The sequence below is a fragment of the Rutidosis leptorrhynchoides genome, chromosome 6, assembly GCF_046630445.1.
Source record: "Rutidosis leptorrhynchoides isolate AG116_Rl617_1_P2 chromosome 6, CSIRO_AGI_Rlap_v1, whole genome shotgun sequence".
Taxonomy (NCBI): domain Eukaryota; kingdom Viridiplantae; phylum Streptophyta; class Magnoliopsida; order Asterales; family Asteraceae; genus Rutidosis; species Rutidosis leptorrhynchoides.
Window position 1 is genome coordinate 408,656,318 of NC_092338.1, and position 10,272 is coordinate 408,666,589.

A 10,272-nucleotide genomic window follows, 5' to 3' on the forward strand; every position below is an offset into this window, starting at 1 on the left:
CATTATTGAGACTGTTGAAGCAGACTGCAAAACCGAAGTTTGAAACTTCGGTTTTACTGTTTATTTTTACTGTTTATCTGCAAAACCGAAGTTCCAAACTTCGGTTTAGGGTTTCTACTGACACAGCAAGGCAAAACCGAAGTTTGAAACTTCGGAAATGGCAAAACCGAACTTTCAAACTACGGTTTTACCATTTTTGTAATAAAAAAAACGATTTTTCCATTTTTGCAAGAACCTTCATTAAAATTACTATTTTGAAAAAAAAATCTAGCTTCTAATGTTTTTGCTCACCTTGCTGAAAATACACTACAACTAGCTGAAACACATGCATTTCTTGTAGTAAACAAAAAAAAAAAAAAAAAAAAAAATAGCAAGACATTAGTTGAAATGAATTTTATACTTCTTACCATAACATGTTCACTGCAATTATGTTATGTTAATTAAATAGCACATATAAATATTGCATCTACTGAATCAAAAAGGTAAAAATATTACTTTGTATTTTTTAAACGGTAACTCACACACTAATCATACAATTTAGAGGTCGCAACAGAAACTTAAACTCCGAGACCTGTTGATTGTAGTATTGAATTATTGATCACAATGACACCCTTACAATCTATACATATCTGTACGTGGAAATCTACACACACCAAAAAACACAACTGAACATAATCAGCTTTATAGTTTTGGTATTTCATCTGATTTTTTTTGTAGCTTCAAGATACAATGATATAAGCACAAATAGTCTTCAGCATTCATACAACTACTTGAAGCCATGTCTACTTCGATGAGCTGTTCGATAAGTCGGTCTTCATTTGGTACTCTTTTCTGCATCATTATGCACAGGTTCTGTGACATTACTATTGCGACGTCTTTTCACCTGTGTGCAGTAAATTTTCAGTACCAGAACCACATATGTATTTTTATTTGAACTTGCTTCACCATAATATATCAGCTACAGGGGACAAAATGGGCGGGTCGCACAGATTTGAAGACGGGCCAAAACAGGTCATTTTCTTAAATGGGTTGAAATGTATGAGATTAATGTAATACACTTCGTTCTGAAGATTTATAAATTCAATATTCCAAAAGAAAAATTTATATGTTTATTAAAATGTAGGTTACCTCTCGTGTTAACTGATAGTCATCAGATTCAAGCATGCGAACAACGTCTCCCATGGCTGGTCTCTTTTTTGAATGTGGATCTACACATCTCAAAGCTGTCAAAAGTGCACGTTTAAGTGCACTTCTAGATGGTTTTGTTTCCATATCGGGGTCCACAACCTCTTCGGACCGCCTATTTCCAACCATTGTTTTCAGCCAATCAACCAAGTTTACCTGCAATTCCACCAAAAAGTTGTCTCAGAGACCATTTTCTTAGAGGTGCACAAAACTAAAAATGACCCAAATGAACAGGTCAAAATAATGAGTTCTTTTCTAAAGTAAAACGGGTCATATCAGAATGACCCAAAACATGTACTAGTTATAATGTTGGACTGTCAGATATAACTACAGTACTTTTATATCCTATGTAATAATCAAATTTTGATAAAAATAAAATAAAATAAAATATAAAGTTAAGTTACAAAAATGGGTCAAAATTGTAATATATAATGCTACGTACGTACCTCTTCTGCTGGCCGGCTATAATCTACAGGATCTCTTCCTGTAATTGCTTCCAATAACAAAACTCCGAAACTATAAACATCACTCTTCTCATTTAAAAGCCCTGTGTTTGCGTATTCTGGAGCTACGTATCCAAACGTACCCATAACTCTAGTCGTAATATGACTTTTTCCGGCACCTAATAACTTAGCCAGTCCAAAATCAGATAGTTTAGCATTAAATTCCCCATCAATCAATATATTACTTGCTTTGATATCTCTGTGCACCACTTTTGGCTCGATAGCCTCGTGCAAGTATGCAAGCCTGCAATAAAATCGTACCACTAGAATATTAATGAAATAAACAAACAACGTACAGTAAATGAATTAAACGAATGATATATAGAATGCGATGTAAGGAATATATATATAAACTGCTTACGCTTTAGCTGTACCAAGGACAACTTTCATACGAGCTTCCCATGTAAGATATCCGTGTTCGCGCATAGATCCATGTAGCCATTGCTCTAAGTTACCATTGTTTACGTACTCGTAAACCAACATCCTAATAACAATATCACTCTTAATTAAGTTTTAAAGATACACTAATAATAAATGACACCTTTTTAGGTATATTTGTGTAGAAAATAATTAACAAGCTGGGAGAAATGTGTCACTATCAGGTTATTTTAACATTGACACTTGAAAATTAAGGCAGCCTTATTAAAAGTATATACAGTTGAAAAAGTTGACAAATTACCAAGTCTTCAACTCATTTCTTAAGTTCTAAATAAAAAAAAGGTTGCAAATTAAGCTAAACTTCACAGGTTTAATTATAAGGACCTGTTACCTAAATCTTTATAGTTTTTGATAAGTTGAAAGTAAGCAGGTTTGTGGTTTTCGGTTCTACACGCTTTTAAGCATGTCTGGTTTAATTAACATTACTATAAATCTATGAATGTAAAGTTTTTTTGTTATATTATTAAGCATACATGGACCATGGGACAATGATATAACTGCTCTGGTGATAAAAACTACAGGATACCATTTTAGGTCCATATATAGTTTTATGTGTCAATTTGGGTTGAACTATCAGATATGGGTCATACTCAAGACATCTGATAAAAACGATACGGGTTGAACAAAAAAAAAAAAAAAAAAAATTAATTCCATACATTAAACCTTAATCATCTTATTTGAATAATTAAAAATCATTGTTAGAACATAGTTTTCGTAACCATATGGTATGTTTGGCAAAACAAGCTGGTAGCCTCTAGTTGGTAAAGTGTTTGCAGGGTACCTGAATCTGTTACAGAAAAAAGTATGTATGCATATTTATGAAACAAAATTACCTGTTTGTTCCTTCAATACAGTAACCAAGGAGTCTAACTAAATTTTTATGCCGAACATGACCAATTGCTTCAACTTCTACCCTGAATTCCTTCTCAGCTTGTCCTCTGCAATCCATTATTATTAATCAAAATTTATTTATTTTTAATCCAAATTTATGTACCAAAAAAGAACAGAGTTAAGAAACTTACACATTGTTGAATATTTTCTTGATAGCAACAGGGGAGCCATTAGCAAGATGACCATGATATACGATACCATAACCACCTTCTCCAATAACATTATCCTTCGAAAACTTATTTGTCGCAACTTCAAGATCTCGCAGCGTAAACCAGTGACCCCAACCAAGATGAGAAAACTCAGGTAAACCCGATAAAGGAGACGACCCACTCATAGGATGTGAAGAAGATCTATATAAATTTCCCATTTCTTCTTCATCAAAATGTTTAAATGATTCTGATCTACTAGTATCAATAAATTTGTTCTTCTCAAGACTCGTGCGTGTTATAATCTTGCATGAATCCTTATCTTTGTCGTTGAATTTGTCCCATAAGTTGCAAGAAATATCGTTTTCGGCTTTAGGAGTATTATCTGAATTATGATCAACTCTTATGTCTTTGATCTCAGATGATGTCACAGGCGGATTTTGACTTAATATTAGTTTTTCGTTTACTTTCTTGGTTTTCTTTCTCAAAATTCCATAACACGAAAACATTATGACAACAGCAAAAACAGAACAAAAATTGCAAAAAGACGCAAACTTTTTCAAAACAGTAGACTAATTATGTAAAACAGCCTGCAAGTTAAAGATTTATGAAATGCAAACATATATCAGAAACATAAAGTATTGAACTTGTATGCAAATATTACAACATAAATAAATGTTTGAGATTTTACCTTAATGTGCAAACTGCAAATTAATGAATTGAAGGTTCTTTGGCTGATTTAAACTGTATATCACGCGTAGACGTGTTTCGAATGTATCAAAAAGTTTATAAGATTTTATTCAAGGTTATGTACTATTATAAAAAGGGTATCTATATTTGTGATATCTATATATGTGACATATAAGCCAGCATATGACTTGAATTGAAAGAGATATGGGAACAGAAAATGAGAAAAAAGAGCCTTTTTTTGGTTTCTGTGAATGTGATTTCCAGAGGGGTGTTGTGAAACACAAGCATAAACTTTAGTTATTTTTGAAACTCCTTTTTCGAATGTACCAAAATATATAGTTTTTTTTTTTCTTACTATTTTTTTTTACTGGGTGAATATATGAACGAATTAGGTGTGTTAATTTGTAGTTATGAATTTGTGATTACTTAATATTTATAAAGATAATAATATGTTATGGATCAAATGTCACTGGTGATTGCTACTGGTAATCAAGATTTAATATATGGGTGTGAATTGAAACCACAGTATAACACCAGATTACGTTACCTTAAAACAAAAGTTTAAACCATCTGTATGCCCTTTTCCCATTGGCTACAAATTTAAGCTAATGTTTTTAAATATATAACCAATAACCAATAGCCAATAGCCAATAGCCAATACGTATCACTCAAGTCTTATATTACGTATTTTGTTTATTATTTTATCTAATTATTTACTGAAATTTTGATCTCTTTTTTCTGAATGATCTGTTGGGATGTGAGCTGAGGAGGAAAAATATGGAGTTATGGACTATGGTGTAATATTTTTTTATCATCTATATGGTGACATATATGTATGTACGTATATGTACGGAGTAATATATATTAATTCACGAGTATATATATTGAATATTTGTATGTGAGGTTATTAATAAGATTTTCTTGTTTTTCAACAAAAAAATTAAAATTAAAATAAAAATTCGCGAGTATTAAAAAAAGTAGGACATGAAGAAAATGTTTGGAAACTATGGCAACCCGTGATAGCTAATTAGCTAGATAAGTGAATTACCTGTGGACAACGAGTTATATGAAAATTTAGCCATCGACAGTGGAAACGGTTGAAAATGATCACAATATAACCTTGTTAGGTCTTGTATGTTAAAAAAGTATTTCCGTAAATTATGGAAATCGTTTTACTTTTACTTTTGACAAATGGAAAAGTCGGAGTGTTTTAATTTGACAAATGGAAAAGTCAAACTTACGGTCCGTAACGGTTGGAAACAGGCCCTATCTTGGTCAAGTCCAACATAGGCAAATGCATATGGCCCAATCTTTAGCATGGGCCCAATTTATATAAATTCAATTTTATATACTTCCTTCCTCCGTCAGTTTTTTTTTTTTTTTTTTTTTTTTCATAATTAAAATTGGTTTGAGTTATTCAAAAACAAAATTGGTTGTTCAATATCAAATATTGATTTTTTATTTTTTAACAGTAAACACACATTTTTTTAACACGACCGAGACTCGAATTCACAATTTCAAAATGACGAATTCCCTTGATACTGCTATGTAATAGGCCTTTTAGTTAATCAAATTTATTATTTTGTATTAATTGAGATTAAATTACTAAAGTACATTAAACTTAAAATTAATTAACTGTAAAGTATCATTACGCAAAAAATAATTAGTGGTTATTTTTTTTTTATTGTATGTTAACATGATGAATTAAAATCAAAATAATAATTTTAAAATTAATTCTTATTGAGTTTATATTGTATTAATTGAGATTAAATTAATAAAGTACATTAAACTTAAATTAATTAACGGTAAAATATCATTATTGCAAAAAATAATTAATGCTTATGTTTTTTATGGTATGTTAACACCATGGATTAAAATCAAAATAATAATTTAAAAAAAAAATCTTATTAATTATAATAAATTCATAAGTTTCAAACATGTATCTATCTGTATTTGTGATGACCCGGAAATTTCTGACCAAATTTAAACTTAATCTTTGTATGATTAACGTTTCCGACACGATAAGAAAAATCTGTAAAACTGAATCTCAATAATTTTGAACTACTTTCATATGTTCAATTACCCATCGACTGTTCTCGACGATTCACAAACAATTATATGTAAATATATATATATATATATATATATATATATATATATATATATATATATATATATATATATATATATATATATATATATATATACTATAACTTGATAACGTAACAAAGTATTAAGTATATGATACTGTGCATTAACTTTATTGGTTTAAATATCTATTTGAATATTTATGATAAGTTGGAATATTAATTGTTAAGAATTAATATGAATAACTTGCGACGTGTATTTAAAACGTGGTTGTGAATATTGAAAATATATATTAACTTGGTTACAAAATGTTTTGATTTAAAACAATATTATTAAATATACTTAGTTAGATAACGAGCCATTGATTTATAGAAGTAAATGACCTAAACACTCAAATGAATAAGTTGTATCTCGAGTGGTATAGTTTATGGATAATTTAAGACTATATTTTGACAAAGGTACGATTCGCGAAACGAAAAGTATTAGTTTTCTAAGCGTACGAAAATGCGTTCGAGAAACCGAAAGTGAGACATAAGTCAAACGTAAACGTACAAGACATCGGAACAAAAATTACAAGTCAACTAGACAAGAGAATATAATATATTATATAATTAATTAATTTAAATTATATATATATTATATTTAATTATGTCGACAAGCAAAACAACAAAAGTTTGTGAGCTGTCAGGGCATCCCATGCGATCGCATGGGAATTGCACTGAGAAGCCATGCGATCGTATGGCAGGCAGGTTTCGGAAACATTCTATAAATTGGCCAGTTTGCTCGACGTACACACACACACACATATTCTATATCTTACTCCCTCTGTTATATTTATTATTTATATTATTATTATTATTATTATTATTATTATTATTATTATTATTATTATTATTATTAAGATTAATATTATTATTAATCTTAATATTATTAGTAGTATTATTATTAATTAGTATTATACATAAAATACTACGACGAGGTCATGAGCGTGTCACTTTCAAAACGAGTTCTTAAATTGGTTATAGCTATGGAGGTTATGGGTAATGTTCGTGGGTATTGTTCGCAAGTCAAACCTAGTGTTTATCATCTCTGTTGCGTCTACGTACTTTCCTGCAATATTGAATCACAATATTGATACGTGAGCATTCATATCTTATCTTTTATATATTAATATTGTATCCATGTCTAGTGCTCGAGTATATATGTTTATGCATGCTTGTATGCTTTAATTTTGTCATTTGATAGTTTATGATGAATCACGAATTTAATACAAATATTACTGATAAAAAGTATATGATATGCATGTTTTAGGAAAGCTGGCGAAAAATCAATAACTTTTCATTTAGAAATCGCGTAATTTCGATGAACGAATTTAAAGATATGGTCAACTGAATTATGATTGACGTTAATTGAAATTGCTTTTGAATCTGCAATTAATATTTAAACAACTTGTTTATGAGATTGATAAATTGGATTTTAAATATTACCAGCCGAGTAAATGAATTCTTATATAAGACACGTCTCATTTTGTTGAACAATTGTCAAAACTGATTGTTTTATCATATTTTAAAGCCTTATAAAAACTCTAGTTTAATTTTACAAGAATGGGGAAACTATGTGAAATGTTAAAATATTTCGATTGCTATTGTATTGAGTCAGATTGACTTTTTGAAATGACTTTTGATAACTTTTGTATGTCGATCTCGAGCATTAGGATTGTGATACACTATGACCTGACCTAGCTTGATCGATATTTATTGACCAACATACGTTCTCTAGGTTGAGATCTACAGTTATTTGGTATTCCGAGATTCTGTCACATTTCGGTGAACAACTTTATGTGCTGCTAAGGTGAGTTTCATTTGCTCCCTTTTTAATTGCTTTTGCAATCTATATTTTTGGGCTGAGAATACATGCACTTTATTTTAAACGCAATGGATACAAGTACATACTAAATTCTACACCAAGTTTGAACCGAAAATCCCTTAGCTTTGGTAACTAGTAACTGCCGATTATAAGAACTGGTGGGCGCGAGTAGTTATATATGGATCCATAGGGCTTGACATCCCCGTCTGTTCCAGGTATAGAAACCATAGCCTGAACTATAAAATAGACGTATGCTATTTGAGGTTAGTACACGTTGGATTGCGTGTATTGTACATGTTGGTTGCATGTATGTTAAAACAGGGGTACTTATAATAACGTTAAAGTTTAGTTACCAGGGTGCTCAATTTCGTAGAATATTTTGATAAACGTTTCTGGATGAAACAACTGAAATCTTGTGATCCACCTTTATATACAGATTATGCGATACATTAAAACTATGAACTCACCAACCTTTGTGTGGACACTTGTTAGCATGTTTATTCTCAGGTTCCCTAAAAGTCTTCTGCTGTTTGCTTATATATTAGACAAGCTTTGTGCATGGAGTCATACATGCTTTATTCAAGAAAAAGTTGCATTCACAAAACCATTATCATGTATCTATTTTGACTGCATTGTCAATGGAAGTATTATTGTAGACTATTATTTACGGTGATTGTCTATATGTAAAAATCATCAGATGTCGAAAACCTTGGATTTAAATATTCATTATGGTATACCTTTTCAAAAGAATGCAATATTTATAAAACGTATCATATAGAGGTCAAATACCTCGCAATGAAATCGATGAATGACGTATTCGTCCATATGGATTTGGAGCGATCGTCACAGTTGGTATCAGAGCGTTGGTCCTAGCGAACCAGGTCTTGCATGAGTTTGTCTAATTGATAGTTGTTAGGATGCATTAGTAAGTCTGGACTTCGACCGTTTCTGCATGTTAAAATTTTTGCTTATCATTCCTGTCGGAAATTACATGCTTATCATTCTTAAGTCTAGACATGTTTTCCTGTATTTATTGAATAAATAGTGTATAGACAAAAATTCATATCTTAACGTATTCGTTACTGTAACTTTTCCAGACATCTTCCGAAAATTTCTCCGTGATTTATGGAATTTGGTATTATATATACATATGTAAATTATGTATTGAAGAATACCAAACTAAATTCTATAATCTAATTCATATCAAAAATTATCTCCCTAATTATACAAGATGGATCCCGTATCTAGTTTAAATTCCTTAAACTCCGACAGCTATTCCGATATGGATATTCACCTGAATTCCGAAGACAGTGTAACCGGAATGGATCAACCAATCAGCCATCACCTATTCTGAATGAATTGAGGATGAGTTCGTAGCTTACTTAATCATTGGAGACAAGAAGAAGGTGATCCTTCCATCCACCACATTGCCCTCTTGGCGAAGAACCTGAAGCACTTACCGGCGAACCTGTTCGTAATACCATTTTCTCTCTCATCTCCAGAGTATCTCGTCATGATTATATACTCTCTCAAATTCTGGATCTTATTCATCCGCTCGTCCAAACTGCCAATCATCCCAGTATAGTAGAAGAAGTCAACGAGCTTCGCGCTCGGGTAGTGACTTTGGAGATTATGGTGCAAAGGTTACAAGCACCAACAGCATCACCGGCATCAACAGTATCACCGACAACAACACCAATAGTACCATTACCACCACCAACAACATCCGCACTGCAAGCCTCAACATCACAATATGTACCTCGAACATCAACGTCATACGCACCATAGATACCAAGGAGTACCAACAACAATAACCGATGAAGTATTGATTCATAACTTCATTGGAGAAATATTATGCGGCGATTATGTAATCTCTAAAGTCTTAGAGATAATCTATTCTAGCCGTAACCGTAAATCAGATGAGTGGACCGAAATGATAGAAGGAAGAGTAGAAACCCTGACCGGAATGGTGCACGATTTACAAGCTAGACTTGTTTTACCAGCAGCATCAACAGTATCGTCAGTATCACCAACATCGGCAACACCTGTAGCGCTACAAGTTCCGCCAATTTCATAATCACCAACATCATCACAAATCAACAACGCGTATATTGTATCAACGAGTTATGAAGTATTAACTCATTTTTCCTGAAGAAATTATATGTATATATATATATATATATATATATATATATATATATATATATATATAAATCAAAATAAATCTTTTCGTACTAAGCTATTACATGTGAATCATAACTGGTAGGTACTACTCGGTTAGCGCATGTTACTAATATGCTATACATCCTTCGTTAATGACTTAACAATCGTTAACTATAATCTCTGCTTCGACTTAATAGATTCCATTTCATAATAAATCAAGTGTATTATTCAAATACATGATTGATTTTACACTTTGAAACTTTCCAGAAAACATCAATCGTACCTTGCGAAGTTAGCAAGAG

General features: G+C 31.3%; 1 protein-coding gene across 1 annotated transcript; it reads right to left on the bottom strand.

Moving 5' to 3' along the window:
- Positions 1 to 518: 518 nt before the first annotated feature.
- LOC139855089 (probable receptor-like protein kinase At5g18500) lies at positions 519 to 9,593 on the bottom strand. Its single transcript, XM_071844341.1, has 8 exons — positions 9,462 to 9,593; positions 7,846 to 7,859; positions 3,149 to 3,646; positions 2,960 to 3,064; positions 2,050 to 2,172; positions 1,632 to 1,932; positions 1,129 to 1,341; positions 519 to 883 (listed from the first exon to the last, which is right to left on the bottom strand). The coding sequence occupies exons 1-8, from the start codon at positions 9,591 to 9,593 to the stop codon at positions 815 to 817; spliced, it is 1,455 nt and encodes a 484-aa protein (XP_071700442.1). The 3' UTR covers positions 519 to 814.
- Positions 9,594 to 10,272: the final 679 nt, after the last annotated feature.